Below are 20,680 nucleotides of genomic sequence, written 5' to 3' on the forward strand. Positions count from 1 at the left end.
CTTGGGAAATTCTACATAAAAACAAAACAAATATTGTTTAAATACATCTTTTAATTCTTCTTTTATTATTAAGAGTAATATATTCAGCTATATGGTAGTAAAATGAGGAGGTTGCTCCACGTATAAGCCAACTATAAGCTAAAGAAGCACAGACTATACATTCATTTAGGACATAGGTACATCACAGAGTGTCTGATACCTGCCAAGTACATTCTCAGCAGGAAGCCCACAAACCTGCTAACTTCAGACTGTTTCATCTCTCAGCTTGCTCCACATTCTCTTTCAAAGTCAATGAACTTGTGACAATTCTTGAAGACTATATTCTACAATCTGATATTCACTTTTGTGAAGACAAATACAAAAAAATTCAGTTTAATTTGAATTTTTATGAAAGAATCCATTAAAAGTACTGCAGGAATAATGGAATAATGAAAGAATCCATTAAAAGTACTGCATTGAACTAACTAGTTAGGGTCCTAATAATAAAAAAAAAGCACAAATTTATTAGCACACATTAACTATCCACAGAACTGCAATTACTTCTCTGGATTTTATTCCTTTTCACAAAATCATTATCTATTTGTTAACATGCTTATTGTGATTATAAAGCCATTGTTCAAACCCTTGAACAAGAGAAAATAGAACATACTAAACAGTTTTGTACCTCAGCTTATTCTAAGACAAAGGCTACAAAACATTCAAACTAGGGACTAACAGCCTATTTCTAAGCCTCCCAGCACCCACTGGAGCAGTAGCGCCAAAGTGGCTACTGCTATATCCAGTAGGCACCAGGAAGCCGCCGGAAATCTCCTTTGCGGAAGGGGACTTTCGTCCTCTTCCCTGGGAAAGCCTCAAGCCCCACAATGGGGCTTCTCAAGTCTGCGCTAGCTATTTTGCAGATCTCCATCAATTCCACACCCTCCTGCCCTGGTTCCTCACCTTCCCTGCCCTTGTTCAGTCCTCACCCTGCCTCCCAGAGGCCACACCGCCGCCCTGCGGTTTCACTTACACCTGGTGGCATATCCTCCTTCTGCTGGTGCTGGGCCTGACACCTCACTAGTACAGGCCCAGCACCAACATTCCCTACTCTCCCGGTGCTGTAAACATGCTTTACAGTATATTAACAGCACCCAGTACTAGCAGAACTTCAGAATAAGAGGCTTCAGAACTGAGCCCTAAGTAAAGGATTTATTTGCACCATGTACAGTATGTAGGGTACTTATTTTCTCTGTTTGTGGACTAATTGTCTATATCGATTTATATCTGAATAAACCTTCCAATCATACCTATTTCTCCATTGAACTCCAACATTCTTCTGCTTTTATGGTTGGAACTAACAATTTTAAACAAAAATTTTATGTATTTGAAAACTCTTTGAGAGCTAGGTGTATGCGCTGTGCTATTTAATATCAAAAATAAAAAATGCATGTTCTAAAAGGAAAAGGATATATACATTACATTTGGGTTAAAGCTTCCAAAGCAATTTAGAAGGCTTTTCCTTGTTGTCTGCTCTATATCTCTTCTGTTCTGTGCCTTAAAAGGACACTTGTGCTTCATTTACCATGGGAGGCAGATCCAAGTACATGCCAGCATTTATACTTTCAAACACAGAACAGCCATTTCCTTTGTTCCAGTAGCCCATGCTATGAACTGAAATCTACTTTGTAGCCAATACCATGTGACCCAATGAAGTCTTCATAATACCTTTTACGCTCTAATCATACTCTCTAACAACAGGCTCTGAAGCATTTCCATCATGCCCAACTTTTTTCTGTCTCTTGTTTCTTTGCTATTATTAACACCCAACCTGAAGAAAAGTTCCAGGGAATTCAAAACATTTCTCTGGAACCCTGGAGAATTGCTGCCAGTAAGTCAATCTAGACAACAAACCAGAGATTTTATCCCACATAAGGAAACTAACAGCACAATCCTATACATGTTTACTCAGGAGTATGTTCCATTATGTCCAAGTGGATTTAGCTCCTGGTAAGCGTGTTTAGGACTGCAGCGTAAGGCAGTTTCATATATATACTATATGTAGTTGATCCTAATAAACAGGTATTACTTGGTTAACATTTGAATTTTTTCCCCCAGAGGACAAGGTAACCTGCAATTTGTTTGTACTTCCCTATGCAACACTATGAGGAATCACCATCTTCCATAAGATGATTCCAGTTTACCTACTTTCCTTATGAGTTCTGTGAGCCCAAGACAAGTTAAATCTCTCCCCCACCACAAGTTCTCCTCATGCTCTCACTGCAGGACAAAGAGCTTCTGAAAGTGAGAAAAGCTGCAAAAAGTTCGTGATAAGGCATGAGGGCCAACTGCTTTAAGTAAAAAATTCAATTGGGCAAAAAGTCTAAAATCCTCCTGATAGCTCCTTCACTCCTTTACGTTTGGAGAGTATTACTGAATTTAGAATTTACCCGTCACTCTTCTCTTTCAGAGACATCCCAAATCAGCGAGCATTTTAAACAAAGTCAGCCAAAATCATGATCAAAACACCAATCAATGTGAGAACAATGTAAGCAAAAATAATTGTACTTCTGCGCAATTAGCACAGTACAAACAGAATTACAAGTATAGCTGGACCAACACATCCCAGACAGCAGACAAAATGATATTGCCTCTTGTGCCTGGAAGCCAGAAATACATAAATGCACCAACACCCAAGAAAATATTCATAAGCATTATGCACATGCTATCCTAAGCAGACATTAAGAAGAAACCTACAGCACATTCATCTTAGAGCAGCAAAGTAACTCTTATGTCCTTTCATATTTCTTTTCACTAAAGATCAAAGATGTTCACTTGGTCCTTCAATAATTTTTCAAAATGTTCTCAAAAGATATGTTGCAGACTCGCAACTTCTCAGTCGGTCTCCCAGAAAGAAGTATCAAAAGAGACACCTAGGGTTCAAAACCACCCAAGAACACAGCCAGAGTTACTAATGGGGCAGGGCAAAGTGACAAAACCAATCCCAGCAGAAATGTGATGTGGGACTTCAATGAGGATAGCCAAACGCACCCATAGCTTCACTCCAAATACAGGATTTATCCTGAGGAGTGAAGTCTAAAATATGGACTAATGTTCAGAGGAGTCAGATGGTCAGGCAGAGGACATGTTGGCTGGCTGGATAGTTAGAAGAGATATAGTGCAATGGCAGCAGCCACCACATCAGCAAAAGACAAGACAGACAGCAGCTACCCATGGGGACAGGAAGGTGAATAGAAAATGCCTCAAATAAAGCACACAATATGCTTCCTTTCATGGGATGTTCCAAAGTTCCTCAAGTAAGGATCCAGCATCATTTTTCTAATTAAAATACCCCCAACTTCTTAAAGTTTATTCAAAAAAAGAGACGCTCTGTCCCTCCAATCACACTAATAGGTCCCCCTACATATTCTTCCAGTGCATGCCTTAATTATTTTCACATCTGGAGGGGAAAAAAATCCCATTCATTTTGGGATTTTGAAGCTCACACAGAGATGCATGTGCTGCCTTATCTAGAAACTGCTGCCCAAAAATGACTTTTGCATGTTGCTTGATAGTAAAATCTGGTTTGGTGTAACATCCTTTCCTAAGATGCGGCAACCAGCGTTATAAGGGGTATTATAAATGTAAGCACAGCTATATAGGGGTAATATGGTACTTAATTTCTTTCCTAAAGCCAAGTTAATCTTTTCACTATGGTAGCACACAATATACATTGAGGGAGATCCAGGATGAGCCTACCCCCCCCCACCCTGGCTTTTTTAATTACTGAAATGCACGGGGAGACAAGTAAATTTTATCACATCTGTGCAGAGGAGTTCTAAACTCTTTGGGGAGAAGATTTTTATAGCAGAAGAACAGCACTTCCCTCAGAGCCACTGCTGCCACAATATTCCCAGGTCTCACCACTAATAACAGGAGGCTCATCGGGGTCCCCCAAATCATATGCCCTTGAATTCACATTTTAAAATACATTCTCTATTAAGCCCCCAGATCCCTTTTCCTGGGTGTTTTCAGTCACTTTATCACCCACAGCATATAAGTGAAATGAAATGTGTTGTTCTGGGATGCATTACTTCGCGCACACATCACATTTCATCTGTGACTTTGTTTTATTGTGGGATTCAGTGCAGAGGGCTCTTCGCAGTCTGCTATGGATTTCAACATGTTTTATTAATTTAACGTCATCCACGTAACTCAGCCCTGACTCTAAATCAGTGATTTTCAACCAATGTACTGCAGCATACTGGTGTGCCACAAAAGGTCTGCAGGTGTGCCATGGGAGTTTGGGGGAGGGTCATTTATTAGTAGGGCCACTGGGGGTTGCAATGTGCAGTGGCCGGGAGTGCAGTGTGCCTTGTCAATTATCAAAAAAACTTATGAACATAAGAACACCCCCACTGGATCAGGCCATAGGCCCATCTAGTCCAGCTTCCTGTATCTCACAGCGGCCCACCAAATTCCCCCAGGGAGCACACCAGATAACAAGAGACCTCATCCTGGTGCCCTCCCTTGCATCTGGCATTCTGACATAACCCATTTCTAAAATCAGGAGGTTGCGCATACACATCATGGCCTGTACCCCGTAATGGATTTTTCCTCCAGAAACTTGTCCAATCCCCTTTTAAAGGCGTCTAGGGTAGACACCACCACCACATCCTGTGGCAAGGAGTTCCACAGACCGACCACACGCTGAGTAAAGAAATATTTTCTTTTGTGTGTCCTAACCCGCACAACACTCAATTTTAGTGGATGTCCCCTGGTTCTGGTATTATGTGAGAGTGTAAAGAGCATGTCCCTATCCACTCTGTCCATCCCCTGCATAATTTTGTATGTCTCAATCATGTCCCCCCTCAGGTGTCTCTTTTCTAGGCTGAAGAGGCCCAAACGCCGTAGCCTTTCCTCATAAGGAAGGTGCCCCAGCCCCGTAATCATCTTAGTCGCTCTCTTTTGCACCTTTTCCATTTCCACTATGTCTTTTCTGAGATGCGGTGACACAGAACTGGACACAATACTCTAGGTGTGGCCTTACCATAGATTTGTACAACGGCATTATAATACTAGCCATTTTGTTCTCAATACCCTTCCTAATGATCCCAAGCATAGAATTGGCCTTCTTCACTGCCGCCGCACATTGGGTCGACACTTTCATCGACCTGTCCACCACCACCCCAAGATCTCTCTCCTGATCTGTCACAGACAGCTCAGAACCCATCAGCCTATATCTAAAGTTTTGATTTTTTTGCCCCAATGTGCATGACTTTACACTTAATGACATTGAAGCGCATCTGCCATTTTGCTGCCCATTCTGCCAGTCTGGAGAGATCCTTCTGGAGCTCCTCACAATCACTTCTGGTCTTCACCACTCGGAAAAGTTTGGTGTCGTCTGCAAACTTAGCCACTTCACTGCTCAACCCTGTCTCCAGGTCATTTATGAAGAGGTTGAAAAGCACCGGTCCCAGGACCGATCCTTGGGGCACACCGCTTTTCACCTCTCTCCATTGTGAAAATTGCCCATTGACACCCACTCTCTGCTTCCTGGCCTCCAACCAGTTCTCAATCCATGAGAGGACCTGTCCTCTAATTCCCTGACTGTGGAGTTTTTTCAGTAGCCTTTGGTGAGGGACCGTGTCAAACGCCTTCTGAAAGTCCAGATATATAATGTCCACGGGTTCTCCCGCATCCACATGCCTGTTCACCTTTTCAAAGAATTCTATAAGGTTCGTGAGGCAAGACTTACCCTTACAGAAGCCATGCTGACTCTCCCTCAGCAAGGCCTGTTCATCTATGTGTTTTGAGATCCTATCTTTGATGAGGCATTCCACCATCTTACCCGGTATAGATGTTAGGCTGACTGGCCTATAGTTTCCCCCCTCTTTCCCTTTTTAAAAATAGGCGTGACATTTGCTATCCTCCAATCTTCTGGCACCGTGGCCGTTTTGAGGGACAAGTTGCATACCTTAGTCAAGAGATCTGCAACTTCATTCTTCAATTCCTTAATATCTCTTGGGTGGATGCCATCAGGGCCCGGTGACTTATTGATCTTTAATTTATCAATGAGGTCTGAAACATCTTCTCTTTTAACCTCTATCTGACTTAACTCCTCGGTCAGGAGGGGCCGTTCGGGCAGCAGTATCTGCCCGAGGTCTTCTGCCGTGAAGACAGATGCAAAGAACTCATTTAATTTCTCTGCCATCTCTAAGTCTCCTTTTATCTCCCCTTTCCCTCCCTCACCATCCAGAGGGCCAACTGCTTCTCTGGTGGGTTTCCTGCTTCTAACATATTTGAAGAAGCTTTTATTATTCCCCTTAATATTGCTGGCCATGCGTTCCTCATAGTCTCGCTTGGCCTCCCGTATCACCTTCTTACATTTCTTTTGCCACAGTTTATGTTCCTTTTTATTCTCCTCATTAGGGAAAGACTTCCATTTACGGAAGGAAGCTTCCTTGCCCTTCACAGCCTCTCTGACTTGGCTGGGTAGCCATGCGGGCACTCTCCTGGATTTAGTGGAACCCTTCTTTCTTTGTGCCTTGACAATTTTAGTACCTTCTCAGTATGCCACAAGATGAAAACAGTTGAACATAGAGGCTCTAGACAATTCTTAAAACAATTTAAAATGGCACAGCTCTCAGTACTGTACTGAGCTTTGAGGAAACTCACAGCGTACTTCCCCTCTACCATGAGAGCTGCCTGGCTAATCCTTATATTATCCCTTGCCTCCTGTCTTGACAGTAGCTCTAGTAGAGTACTATGCAGACTGAGTGACAAACAGTGTGCACCTGCCATTCAGACAAGGCTTATCTATTAACGGCTAGTACTACCCCATCAAAAAAAGGGGTGGGGTGCTGTTGGAATGGCTGATAGGAGAAATGCAACTGCAGCAGAAGTCTCAGCCCGATTTGAAAAATCAAATGGGTAAAACATGAGCCAGCCAGCCCTATCTGTTAGCCTGATCCACTTGCCAGCCCTCCCATTCAAACTCCATTCATTTAAATAACTTTTTTAAAACACAGGATTTTTATCCTGCCTTTCTCCCACACTGAAGGGGACTCAAGGAGGCTAACAGTGTACAAACATAAAACCACTACAATATTTAAAACATAATTTTAAAAAGCAATTAAAACATTAAAATAAAAACACCCAATAAACAATTTGTTATGTTATATATACACACACACACACTGGATGGATGGATAAGACAGACATACACACAGTATATATACAAGTGTGTATAAATATATTTTAATCTGGAATTGCAAGTGTCTTGGGCATTTGTTCCGGCATAGGAAAGGTGGGATAAAAATCAGACAGAGAGATAGCATAGACCTGCAATGGATGGGGAGGCAGGTGAGGCACAGCCTCCTCACCAGAGTCCTCCCCGCTAGAGTCCTTTGAAAAGCACTGCTGCTGGGTGAGGCAAGGCACAGCCTCCCCAGAGGAGTCCTTCACAAAGCGCCAACGCTGCCATGTGAGGGGCTCAAGTACTCAGAGATGTGGTAGGTGATGAGGCAGAGCCTCCCCATCGGAGTCCTTTGAAAAGTGCCAGAACTGTGTGAAGTGAGGCAGAGCCTCCTCACCGAAGTCCTTTGAAAAGTGCCTGCACCCTGTGAGGTGAGGCAGGGACTCCCCACCACAGTCCTTTGAAAAATGCCTCCACTGCTGTGTGAGGTGCTCAAGCACAGCACTTTTCGAAGGACTCTGGTGGGGAGGCTCTGCCTCCTGACTCACTGCACATCCCAAATAGATAGACAAGCAGGCAGGGAGGCAGGTGACTGCCAAGACCCACACAGGCCCACGAGCCCCCCAAACCAGTGCAAAGAAAGCAAGGGGGTCACAATCTTGAAGCCCCCACTGGGAACAGTCCTGCTGAAGTTGGCAGAACTTTTTACTTTTGTGCCAACCTGCTGCTGTTGCTGGGTGGGAGCACCACCCAGTGCCAACCCCTTCCCTCCTCACAGAGGACTAACGCCTTGACTCTGCCACCCTCCACATTCTGGGCTCTCCTACCCCCCCAACCTCTGGGCTCCTCCCCCCAGTAGGGACCCAGGGGGGAGAGGACCAAAGCCAGGGCTACCACTGAGGCGCTTCTCCTCCTCACAGACCCCCCTTCTCACCTCTGGGGCTCTCCACATCCCCTTGCTGGGGGGAGGGGCGGGAGGACCACACAAGTACAGTCAAGTCTTCCTCAGAACAACGAACTCTACCCTCCCCCCGCCGCCGTTGCCAAGGATATAACCGCCGCCGCGCGAGCGTCCGCCTCGGACAGGCACAGCCTCCTCGCCCAGCCCCCACTGGCCGTGCCGGGGTGTCAATCACCCGTCCCCAGCTGGCGTGGCTCGCGCGCTACAAAGCAGACAATAGTTTCGAGAGACTACGCTTCCCAGCATGCCAAGGGGGCCCTCCCTCTCGCCGCTGGAGCACCGCGGGGACGCAAAGCGTGTCGGGAAATGGAGTTCTTTCTTCCTGAGGGCGTGCTGGGAGGTTGAGTGCCACTGGCCTTCAAAGGGTGGAGAGAGGGAAAATGGCCCCCTCAGAACAAAGCACCCTGCAAAGGAGCTGCTGCCTCCCTGAAGCTCTTCAGCTACACTGAGCTTCAGACTCAGCCAAGAGGCGTCAGTGTCTCCTCAGCTGTTGGCAGAAGCCCCACAACTCCCCCAGTGTCCTCCCTACACCAGCATTGGCTGCAGGGCTCCCTCTCTGGGGCTTTATCCCACCATTAAAGTTTAAAAGCAAGCATCTCATGCAGGGAGAAGTGGGGGATTTTCCTTGTGGGGGGCCACTCTGACAGAGAAAGTGGGGTTCAAGCAGGGACATGAGGTGAGGCAGAGCCTCCCCGCCGGAGTCTTTTGAAAAGCACCGCCGCCGCCCTGTGAGGTGCTCAAGCACACTCAACCCACGCACTTTGCCATGGGTGGGGAGGCAGGTGAGGCAGAGCCTCCACACTGGAGTTCTTCAAAAAACGCCGTTGTGAGGTGAGGCAGGTGAGGCATAGTCTCCCCGCCAGAGTCCTAGGAAAAGCACCACTGCTGCCGCTCAAGCACTCAGGGACATGCCGCTCAAGCAGTCAGGGACATGCGGTGGGTGGGGAGGAAGGTGAGGCAGAACCTCCAGACTGGAGTCCTTCACAAAATGCTGCTGCTGTGTGAGGTGAGGCAGAGCCTTCCCACCGGAGTCCTTCAAAAAGCGCCACCGCTGCCGTGTGAGGTGCAAAGCGCATGGGTTGAGTGTGCTTGAGCACCTCACAAGGCGGCAGTGGCACTTTTTGAAGGACTCTGGCGGGGAGGCTCTGCCTCACCTGCCTCATCTCACACAGTGGCAGCATTTTTTGAAGGACTCCGGTGGGGAGGATCGGCTTCACCTGCCTCCCCACATCCCTGAGTGCTTGATCATCTCACACAGCTGCAGCTGCACTATTTGAAAGACTCCGGCAGGGAGGCTCTGCCTCACCTGCCTCACTCACACGGTGGCTGCGTTTTTTGAAGCACTGCTTTCACCTTTTTGGTACAGTTTTAGCTTCTCAGCTTAGGGCCCAATCCTATCCAATTTTCCAGTGCCAGTGCAACTGTGCCAATGGGGTGTGCACTGCATCCTGTGTTGGGGATGCATTCACAGAGACCTCCTTAAGGTATGGGAACACTTGTTCCCTTACCGTGGGGCTGCATTGTGGCTGCATCGGTGCTTGAAAATTGGATAAGATTGGGCCCTTAGCCTTAGCTTACAGCAACCCTGTGTGGTATTTTAATATTACAACATACAGACAAAATATTAATACATACAGACAAAATTTTTGTCCTTCCAAGTGGCTCTAGAAATGCTTTGGAATAGGCTGAGGCAGTGTTTCTCAAACTGTGGGTCGGACGCACTAGGTGGATCATGAGCCAATTTCAGGTAGGTCCCCATTCATTTCAGTATTTTATTTTTAATATATTTGACTTGATGACTTGATATTTGACGACTACCATGGTATGCATCTGGAGAAATGTTACAGACCTGTACTTTTAACAAGCTACTATGTATATTCTTTTAACAATGAAAGTAATTGGAACTTACTTCTGGGTAAATGTGGGTAGGATTGATACCTAGGATTGTTAAAAATTTTCTTGCTTGATGATGTCACTTCCAGTGGGTCTTGACAGATTCTCATTCTAAAACGTGGGTCCCAGTGCTAAATGTGTGAGAACCACTGACTACTCAGTGACAGAAATATTAATCTCTATTTATTTTGATACTTGCAGGTCTGGATGCCTAATCACAACTCATCTCATTTTTTCTATGGCCTTTTAGCAGAAAAATAAATATACATGGAAAGCCCCAAAAATATCTTTTCTTGGCTACAAACTCGTCTAATGTAAGTTGGCAATAAAATTAACTTTTTAATGTAGTTATATTTAAAATTTTATTTGTGTGTTTTTTTCTGTAGGCTGCTTTGAGAGCCTTCTTGGGTGGAAATCTGGCTATAAATATTAATAGAAATAAATCAAGCAACCACAGCTGCCCATCTGTGTTATTAATAAAATTACTCTGATTTACCCACATTCATACCCAGGAGGTACTGGGGAGCAGGAGGCAGCAGTGGACATGAGGCCTCCTTTGAATTGCCAGCTGAAACTATAGCAGCAGCAATGGAGCAGGACTCTCGCCCATCGAGTGCCCACTTAGCTCTCCCAGTAGGACCTATCTGGGAAAGCAAACTGGGAACCAGTAAGTAGATGAACAAGAGTTCTCCTTCTCTACTGCTCCTGCAGGTGTGGGTAAAAGCTTGGAGGAGGCCTTGCCCCAGGCATCTTCTTGCAGGGTGACCAGACATTCTCTTTTTCCAGGACATGTCATCTTTTTTTAGCCTTGTGACCTGGATAAGAACTTAAATGCCCCCCTTTTAAGAACATAAAAACATAAGAAGAGCCCTGCTGGATCAGGCCAAAGGCCCATCTAGTTCAGCTTCCTGAATCTCACAGTGGCCCACCAAATGCCCCAGGGAGCACACAAAACAACAGACACAACCTGTGTCCTGGTGCCTCCCCTGCATCTGGCAATCAGAGGCAGCCTGCCTCTCAAACCTATAGCTTGCACATACCTACTATGACTTGTAACCCGTAATGAACTTTTACTCCAGCAATTTGTCCAATTCCCTCTTACAGGCATACAGGCACGATGCCATCACTACTTCCTGTGGCAAAGAGTTCCACAAACTAATTACACGCTGGGTAAAGAAATATTTTCTTCTGTCTCTCCTAACTCTCCTTTTGCCTTTTCTGTCTTTTGTCTGTCTGTCTTTTCCCTGTGACTGGGCCACTGCAGGCAGTACAGAGCCTTATTGTAATTAATAAATTATATGTAATATGTTTAAATTAACCATGTGAAATCCATTTATGAGTGTTTGTAGCTTTTATTTTGTCACGTCCTACAATCAGTGTTTCTCAAACTATGGGAGCCAGGTGGGTTGTGAACCAGTTTCAGGTGGGTCCCCATTCATTTCAATATTTTATTTTTAATATATTAGACTTTTCAGATTCAGACACCTTTATTAGGCATTATTAATATTAGACTTGATGCTACCATGATATGTGACTGCATTTGGGAAAATGTTACAGACCTGTACTTTTAATGGGCTACTCTGTACATGCTTTTAATAATGACAGTAAATAGGACTTAAACCTGGGTAAGTGTGGGTAGGATTGCTGCCTAGGATTGATAAAAATGCTCCTGCTTTGACGATCAGCCTAAAGAAAACACAGGTCATGGTTCAGGATGTGGACTCACCTCCCTGCATTACAATCTCTGCGCATGAACTGGAGGTTGTCCATGACTTTGTGTACCTTGGCTCAACGATCTCCGACACTCTTTCTCTCGATACTGAGCTAAACAAACGCATCGGTAAAGCAGCTACCACGTTTTCCAGACTCACAAAGAGAGTCTGGTCCAACAAGAAGCTGACGGAACATACTAAGATCCAGGTCTACAGAGCTTGTGTCCTGAGTACACTTCTGTACTGCAGCGAGTCATGGACTCTCCGCTCACAACAGGAGAGGAAACTGAACGCTTTCCACATGCGCTGCCTCCAACGCATTCTCAGCATCACCTGGCAGGACAAAGTTCCTGACAACACAGTCCTGGAACGTGCTGGAATCCCTAGCATGTATGCACTGCTGAAACAGAGACGCCTGCGTTGGCTCGGTCATGTCGTGAGAATGGATGATGGCCGGATCCCAAAGGATCTCCTCTATGGAGAACTCGTGCAAGGAAAGCGCCCTACAGGTAGACCACAGCTGTGATACAAGGACATCTGCAAGAGGGATCTGAAGGCCTTAGGGATGGACCTCAACAGGTGGGAAACCCTGGCCTCTGAGCGGCCCGCTTGGAGGCAGGCTGTGCAGCATGGCCTTTCCCAGTTTGAAGAGTTGCCAGCAGTCTGAGGCAAAGAGGCTAAGAGGCAAAGAAGGAAGGCCCATAGCCAGGGAGACAGACCAGGGACAGACTGCACTTGCTCCCGGTGTGGAAGGGATTGTCACTCCCGAATTGGCCTTTTCAGCCACACTAGACGCTGTGCCAGAACCACCTTTCAGAGCGCGTACCATAGTCTTTCAAGACTGAAGGTTGCCAATACAGCTTTGATGTTACTTCTAGTCATTTTCATGGTCACTTCCAGTGGCTCCTGACAGATTTTCATTCTAAAAAGTGTCTCGGTGCTAAATGTTTGAGAACTACTGTCCTACGTTTTTCTTGGATGCCCTACATTTTGGGGTGCCTGGTCCTCTTTTGTGGTGATGACATCAGATCACCCCTTCTTCTTGGTTCCCAGGCACCCTTGGGGTGAGCGAGCTGTTGGGCATTTGCACTGTACAAAACATGGAAGATTGCACAGGTGAGGGGCCCTAGCAAAGAGTAGGTGGGCCCATCAGGGCTTCCCACAGGCAGGGCAGGAGTGTCTGCTTGCCTTTCTCCCTGGGCAGGCGGGTGGAAGCAGGGTCCATGGGGGGGAGGGGGACTCAGCCATCAGCTGGAATTGGAGCCGGCCAGGAACGAGCCCGCCTCCCTGTGTGCCCTCCTCTCTCTGGTTGCCTCCCTGCCTGCCCCCTCCCGCCCAGCCTCTCCCCACCGCAGGCGGCAGGGCAGGCAGTGACCCAATGAGGCTATTTTGAAAGTGACCCCGGCCTGCTGGCTGCAGCTGTCGGGAATCATGCCTGAAGATGACGGATTCCGCGGTGGTGGTGGAGGGCCAGCTCAAGTGGAGGGACGGCAAAAAGGTCCCCAGCGTGGCGCGCCCTGCCGCTCGGGGGGGGGGGGGGCTTCCTCTGGGCGGCGGGGGGGAAAGGGGGCGCCTGCATGCATGCCTTATGTGGGGGGCTGGGCTGGGGGTGGCGGCGGGGAGAGGGAGCCTGGGTGCCCGCGTACCCTCTAATGCCTCTCCCCCTCTCTCTCTCTTCGCAGTGGAAGACCAGGTGGGTAGTGCTGCGCAAGCCTTCGCCGGTGGCAGGTGAGTGCGGGCGCGCAGGTGCGCCAGGTGCTCTTCGGGGACAGGGGCCCGGCGGACGGGGGGCAGCGCCAGGGGTCTCCGCCCGCAAGCGACCCCCGGGAGACTCGCCTCGTTGGCCTGGAGTGGAGGGGAGACGGGGACGCTTCCCGTGAGCTTTTCCCAGCCAGGGCGCAGGGCCACGCGTCGCCTGCCCCTCTGGGCTCTCCCCTGTTGTGCCTTCCTGCTCCCTTGGCCCGGGGAGGGGGGGGGTGGAAGAGATAAATATAGAAGGAGGATATGGATGGTGGAGGAGGGATGGACTGATCGCCTGGCCACTGGCAGAGGCCACCGCGGGGATCGCTGAACTGTCCCGTTAGAAAACTGGACCGTGCATGCATGGGCTTCAGTGGCGTAGCCGGGGGGACAAAGCACTAAGTTTTGCAGGAAGCCTCCCCGCGGCGTGCGAGCGGACCCTCTCTTCGCAGCCATTGGGGGGGGGGGAACCAACCATATGCATTCACACATTCAGCCTCTCAGTCTTGTGGCTGGTGGGCTCAGATCTCGCCTAGATGGCACTGCACGGTCCACTCCAGCTGGGTCTTATTTATATCTTTTGTTGTTTCTTTTTTCTCCTTCCCCTCTATTACTCAGTCATAGGAGTTTCAAGTCAGGTTGTTTCTCCAATGGCCTGCCAGCTGTGTTTTTCCTGGCTGGCAGCCTGGCACGCCTGCATCCTTTTCCTGACAAGTTACCTGTGGTTTCCATCTGTCACTATAGTCAAACTGGTGAAAACTGCCATTTTTCTCCAGACATTCCTTCCTAATTGCCGCCTCCAATCTCCTGCTTCTCTGTCTGTATCTGTGAGGTTGTCTTAAATTTTAGCGGGTGCCAGCTTGTTAATAGCCTCATTAATGAGAGGGGGGGCAGCTGGCTGACAATCCATCATTCGTTCTCTCTCTGGGCGACCCCTCCCTTTCTCCTGAGCATGTGAAAGAAAGGTAATCATTTTGCATTGGTGAAGGGAGGGACTGAGTGAAGTTCCTTTTTAAGCTCTTGGAGGACAACTGATTGATGGATTGTCTTCTTAATGACTCTTATCTTACATCACAAAGGTCAGCAAGGCTGTTTTTAAATCACCAGAGCAAAGAAACTTTGTTTTTAAAATTGATTTGCTATAGTGCGTTTTTTTGAGTGCTTGGAAGGGAACCCACTCGAATAATGAGGCTCAACCTGTATATTCTTTTAACAATGCTAGTAAATGGGATTTATTCCTGTGTTAGTGTGGATAGGATTGCAGTATAGGATTATTAAAAAAATTTCCTGCTTGATGATGTCACTTCTGGTCATGACATCACCGGAATGTCATGGTGGGCCATGGTGAGCCCTGACAGATTTTCATTCTAAAAAGTGGGTCCTGGTGCTAAATGTGTGAGAACCACTGGTCTAGAATATTTTTCTTACCCTATCCTACCCACTTCAGATCTACCAAAATAGTTTTGAGATTTGGATTTTGAGATTGAAGTTAATGTTTTGAATCTTTGATGCTGTAGTAGAAGTGTGTGCAGTCAGTAAGAGTAGATAATATCTTTGTTGATAAGAAATGTGCTTGGTGAGATTCATGAACGTGTGGTTGGTGAGGGGGCAGGTGAGGCAGAGCCTCCCCCCAGGAATCCTTCTAAGGGCACAATCCTAACCCCTTATGTCAGTGCTTTCCAGCACTGGCATAGAGGTGTCAATGGGACATGTGCTGCATCCTGCAGTTGGGTGGCACTCATGGAGGCCTCTCTCACAATCTCTCACAACCCAGGCACTTTCCAAATGACATAATATGCAAATCTAGATAATATTTTCAAGATATGGGAGAGCATGGCCACCTTTTCAGCCATCTGCTGAGGTATCACTTTGCAGCTTATCAGCTGAGAGATGCTCTGCATAGCAATGCCATGGCAGAAGCAGCTCTGCTGTGACTCCAGGAGAGTCCAGTTATAATGGGGGGGAGGGTAAAGAGCTTCCAGGGATAAAGAGCTTCCAGGGACTCCATCTAGTCAGGGGCCTTATACTTGACATTTCTGTGTTGGATGATGAGGTAGACTGTTACGAATATTTGCTGTTTTGCTGGTGTGTCATTCTTTGGGGCTCAGAAGAGTCTGATGGCAATTGGTAGTTGTGAGTCTTGTAAAGCTGGGGAGGGGTCTACATCCTTCATTAGTTGTAAATATGGATGGGGAGACATGATGGAGGAGGAATGGCAAATTTGTGATAAGGGAGAAGGGTCTGTCATTCTTGAATGCTCTCTTCTTCCATCTACTGATTCATTCTATGCTCTTCTTTAGTGTCAGGTTGATTCAGAATAAAGCAGCAATCTTTCACGATATGACCAGGAATGAGAAGGCTAGCCTAATGAGTATTAGGGACACCTGGCTGGATGAGACAGCAACTTTCTTGGACATAGTCACTTTCTTCAGAGTACTCTGTACAGCTGCAGTATAAGATCAGTGGATGGGGAAGGTTACTATAGTCCACAAAGATTTTTTCTCTTTGCCAGATTGCCACACCAACATTTTGAGTATGGATACCTGATGTTTGATGATTAGGATAGTGTAAAGATTCTATAGGTTTATTAACCATGCTGCTGCCTAATAATCTCCCTGGCTGAGTTGACAGAGTGGTCTCTGATATGGTGTTGAGACACTGCCAGGTTTATAGTTATGGAAGACTAAGTTATAGTTATGGAAGTCTCCTTAATAGATTTGGGGCCCAATCCTATCCAACATTCCAGCACCGATGCAGCAGTTCTTCCTCTGAAGCGTCAGTAATTGGGAAAGAGAAATGATATCTTTTTAATGAAAAAAACCTAAGAAAATGCTGTTGGACCTGATATAGTAGTTTTGTTGTATTGGTCATGCTGATAACCAAGTGGGGTGATAAGATTTACTCCCCCCCCCCCCCAGGTCAGGTTGCCCAATGATCCTCAGTGAGTGAGTAGTTATTTTGCTTTGTAATTCATGGCAATTGTTGCACTACTGAATGATCTAATGATGTATTGCAGACAGTAATTCCTCCTTTGGCAATGTATTCTGTGCTTTATAATCTAGAACTGTAATTAGATTATTCAGATTATCTGAACAGGAACTGTTTCAGAAAAAAGAATCCCAACTAGTGCTGAGGATGTCCCAGTATTTAAATAAAAGATGGCTTGTGTCTATCTAAATGTTGTACTTCATGACAAGTTTCCCTCTTTCAGATTGCTTGGTCTTGCTGGTGTATAAGGAAAGAGCTGAACGACTGAAGGGGCTGAGGGAACGGAGCAGTGTGACCTTGGAAGACATTTGTGGCCTGGATCCGGGTCTCTGTTACGAGGGTCTGAATCACACTCTTGCCATCATCTGTTTGACTCAAGTTGTTATGCTGGGTTTTGAGAACAAGGAAACGATGCTTGCCTGGGATCTACGGATCCGTTACAGTTTGGGTGAAGGTAATGCTTGCTTCACCATGTGCATTTCATTTTTGTTCATTTTGTTTTGCGATCTGATTCAAGACATTTGGGTCCTAGTTCTAAAAATGTGCAAACAGTCAGAGGTGTAACACACTGCCCTGGCATGATGTCATGTGAAGTTGTATCACGTGAGGTCACATCTGAGTTCTCCCCTGATGAGGGGTGCTCACTGTAGTAGCTTCATGCTCCCTGTTCCTTCTCCTGTGAAGACTCCCCTTGAAGGGCAGTTAAACCTAACCTAACCCAACCCACTAGTTGCCATTTTTCTAAACTAGTTTCAACAGTTTTAGGTTTTTCTCATAGGCAAATTGCTCCAGCTTCCTGATCATTTTCATCGCTCTTTCCCACCACTCTTTCTAGCTCTACAATGTCCTTTATTTAAGATGGGGTAAGCAGAACTGCACATGGTATTTCTAATGTAGCGACTCAATAGATCTTGACAAATGTACAATTCAGACAGTTGTATTTTCCATTCATAAGAACATAAGAAAAACCCCACTGGATCATGCCAAGGATCCATGTAGTTCCGCATCCTGTATATCACGGTGGCCCGCTAGATGCCTCAGGGAACACACAAAACAACAAGAGACCTGCATCCTGGTGCCCTAGCATCTGGCACTCTGCAGTAGCCTACTTTTAAAATCAGGAGGTTGCACATACCCATCATGGCTTGTAATCTGTGATGAACTTTTCCTCCAGAACTCTGTCCAATTCCCTTTTAAAGAAATCTAGACCAGATGTCATCACTATGTCCAGTGGCAAGGAGTTCCACAGACTAATTACATGCTAAGGAAAGAAATATTTTCTTTTGTCTGTTCTAACTCTCCTGACACTCAATTTGAGTTCTGGTTCTGGTGTTGTGTGAGTGGGAAAAGAACATCCCTCTGTGCACCCCCTGCATAATTTTGTATGACTCAATCATGTCCCCCCTCAGGTGCCTTTTTTCTAGACTAGTCTGAAGAGCCCCAAATGCTATAGCCTTTCCTCATAAGGGAGGTGTCCTAGCCCAGTGAACATTTTGGTCACTCTCTTCTGCACCTTTTCCATTTCCACTATATCTTTTTTGTGATGTGGTGACCAGAACTGGATGCAATACTCCTGGTGAAACCTTACCATCAATTTTACAATGGCATTATAATATTGGTCGTTTTTATTCTTAATCTCTTTTTTAATGATCCCAAGCATGGAATTGGCTTTCTTCACTGCTGCCACACATTGAGTCAACACTTTCATTGAGCTGTCCACAAGATCTCTCTCCTGATCTTTCACAGACTGCTCAGAACTGATTAGCCTATATGTGAAGTTTGTATTTTTTGTCCCAGTGTGCATTACTTTACACTTACTTACATTGAAACGCATCTGCCATTCTCCTGGTTTGGAGAGATCCTTCTGGAGCTCTTCACTTTCCCTTCTGCTCTTCATCACTCAGAAAGTTTAGTGTTACGGTAATTCCTTTCTTAACAATCGCTAGGACTGAATTTGCCTTTTTCACAACTACTGTACGCTGGGTCAATATCTTCATTGACCTATCCACCACAATCCCAAGATCTCTTTTCCAGTTAGCTACTGTTAATTCATATCCTATCTGTCTATTTGAAAAGGTGTTTAAAAATGGATTTTTAAACTGCAGATTTGTTGAATAAAATGGCAAAACATGGTGTTTTGTGTTTTTATTCAAATACAACTTACATTTTAATTTTATATTTAAAAACAACAACTGATTACTATAAAAGTAATCTATTTTAACCAGATGCAATCTGAAACCAGTTGGTAATTTGGTTCCAAATCTGGAAAATGAAAGAATATATACAGTTTTATACATTGTGGTAGCAGCATGAGGTTGGGAGCTACCTGATGGCATCTGCAGAGTCATGCCTAACCTTGCTGGTCCTGGATTGTTCATGCTGGCATGGCGTCAGGGTGAGGAAGGCCTACCTGGGACCTTCCACGTATGGCCAAGGTTGGATGTTGCCCCTGTGGCACCAGCAGAATTGCGCCTATGCTTTCGCTTTCATGGCTTATGTCTTTTTGGTAGCATGATATGATTTAGTGTAATTCTTTGTGCTTTCTTTCCCCTTGCCAGTTCACAAGTTTCATGTTGTGATTGCACCTGGAACTAAACTGGAGAGCGGTCCAGCAACACTTCACTTCTGCAATGATATTCTAGTACTCGTAAAAGATAGTCCTCCTGTTATCATGGGGCAATGGAAACTTTCAGATCTGCGACGCTATGGAGCTGTTCCCAATGGATTTGTCTTTGAAGGAGGAACTCGTTGTGGCTACTGTGAGTATTCTACGCTTCGGTTTTGCTGTGTGGGAGTACAGAAAAATAGTTACCTGTAAGATGATGGATCCAATCCAAGCATAGCTGTAACTTCTCTGTAGACTGCTTGTGTTTAAGTATAACTTAAGTGTAACTGATTTGTTGAGATATTAGAATGTGTCAGTTATAATATGCTGTTCTTCTAGAAGAGGTCTACAGGCCTAATATGTTAGAACACATGTCATCCCTGCACTGATATAAAGCAGAGGTGGGAAGGGGCAATTTAAAAACTGAGAAACAGAGTGTGTATGGGGCATGCTAAATCGGCCCTTTCACAGCTCACTTCTGCTCATTTTTTTTTTTTACCCAGTGGGGTTCCAGGATAGAAACAAACTCAATGGGGGAATTGCAGGTGGGGAGATGATACAGGGCCTCCTCTTACTTGTCCCTTCTTTGATTTAAATTCCCCTGCATTCTAACAGATGGGTTGTGTTGCCACCATATGTAATTAACCCCAGGAGAGTATTGAGTGTGTCCTTACTCTGGGTGAATGCCCTCTGTTGCTACTGAACAAATATAAAAAGTGTTTTCAAAGTGTACATGAGCTGAGTGGGAGCGAAGATGTCTAACATATTTGCTTTTCCTCTAAGACAGGGACTTGGGGGGAGTGAGGCTATAAATAGCAGCAATAATGTCTGGCTAACAACTGGAAAAATAATCTGCCAAGTCACATGGATTCATTAAGAAAAAAATCACAGGGCATTACAGACACTAGCAAACTATAACTGAGCTGAATTTTAACAAGCTGTGGTTTTCATTTCAAAATTTGAATGTTTGTGGGAGAACCTTCAGAACAGCTAAGTAACTTGATCAAAAGAGTTCTGGATACTAATCACTGCTAACATACAGCTATGCAAAAGCTCCTCAAAGCTGATTTTTAAGACTCCAAGGAACTGTACAGTCCCTGAGTTAGATGTTAGGCACAGTTCAGGAATGTTCCTGAGCTTTGGAAGGAAGGTTGCTGTGCAGTCCCAGAGCCTGTCAAATCAAGTTTAGGGAATTCCTTTTATACCTTCTGAAGTCCTTCTCCCAGGCTGTGTTGTCTGTAGGTATCAGCGTTGTCTTGAGCAAGGTATCGGCCTTAAAGGCCTTGGGAGCTTTCTTGGGCTGTGTCCTATGTGGGCTAACCCAGGAGTTACAGTTTCCTGTAGCCTGAACAATAGCACTTAGGAGATTTTGCACACTTTGGAAAGAGGTGACCAGGAATTGGATGAAAAATAGACAAAATTTGAAAAGTACTTTGAAAGTGCATTAAAAAAATAGAATTGCTTCACAGTACTGAAAGCCAAAATAAGGCAAAAAGATCTTTTGACTTGGCTCTAAAACAAATGAAATGCTATGTTCATGATAGAAGAAAGAGAAATGAAATCATATAAAGGTAATTTGACCACTGTGTTCTACACTGAAATAATCC

The 20,680-nt window shown here is 45.6% G+C and overlaps 1 protein-coding gene across 1 annotated transcript in view; it reads left to right on the forward strand.

The window, feature by feature from the left end:
* Positions 1 to 13,056: 13,056 nt before the first annotated feature.
* Positions 13,057 to 20,680, forward strand: part of DOK7 (docking protein 7) — a 29,210-nt gene continuing 21,586 nt past the window's right edge. The window contains exons 1-4 of the mRNA XM_066632598.1: positions 13,057 to 13,238; positions 13,423 to 13,468; positions 16,692 to 16,922; positions 19,027 to 19,227. Coding sequence (XP_066488695.1) covers positions 13,182 to 13,238; positions 13,423 to 13,468; positions 16,692 to 16,922; positions 19,027 to 19,227 — 535 coding nt within the window. The 5' untranslated portion in view covers positions 13,057 to 13,181. The remainder of the gene's footprint in view (positions 13,239 to 13,422; positions 13,469 to 16,691; positions 16,923 to 19,026; positions 19,228 to 20,680) is intronic.

Source organism: Tiliqua scincoides, chromosome 6 (genome assembly GCF_035046505.1).
Source record: "Tiliqua scincoides isolate rTilSci1 chromosome 6, rTilSci1.hap2, whole genome shotgun sequence".
NCBI classification, from domain to species: Eukaryota; Metazoa; Chordata; class Lepidosauria; order Squamata; family Scincidae; genus Tiliqua; species Tiliqua scincoides.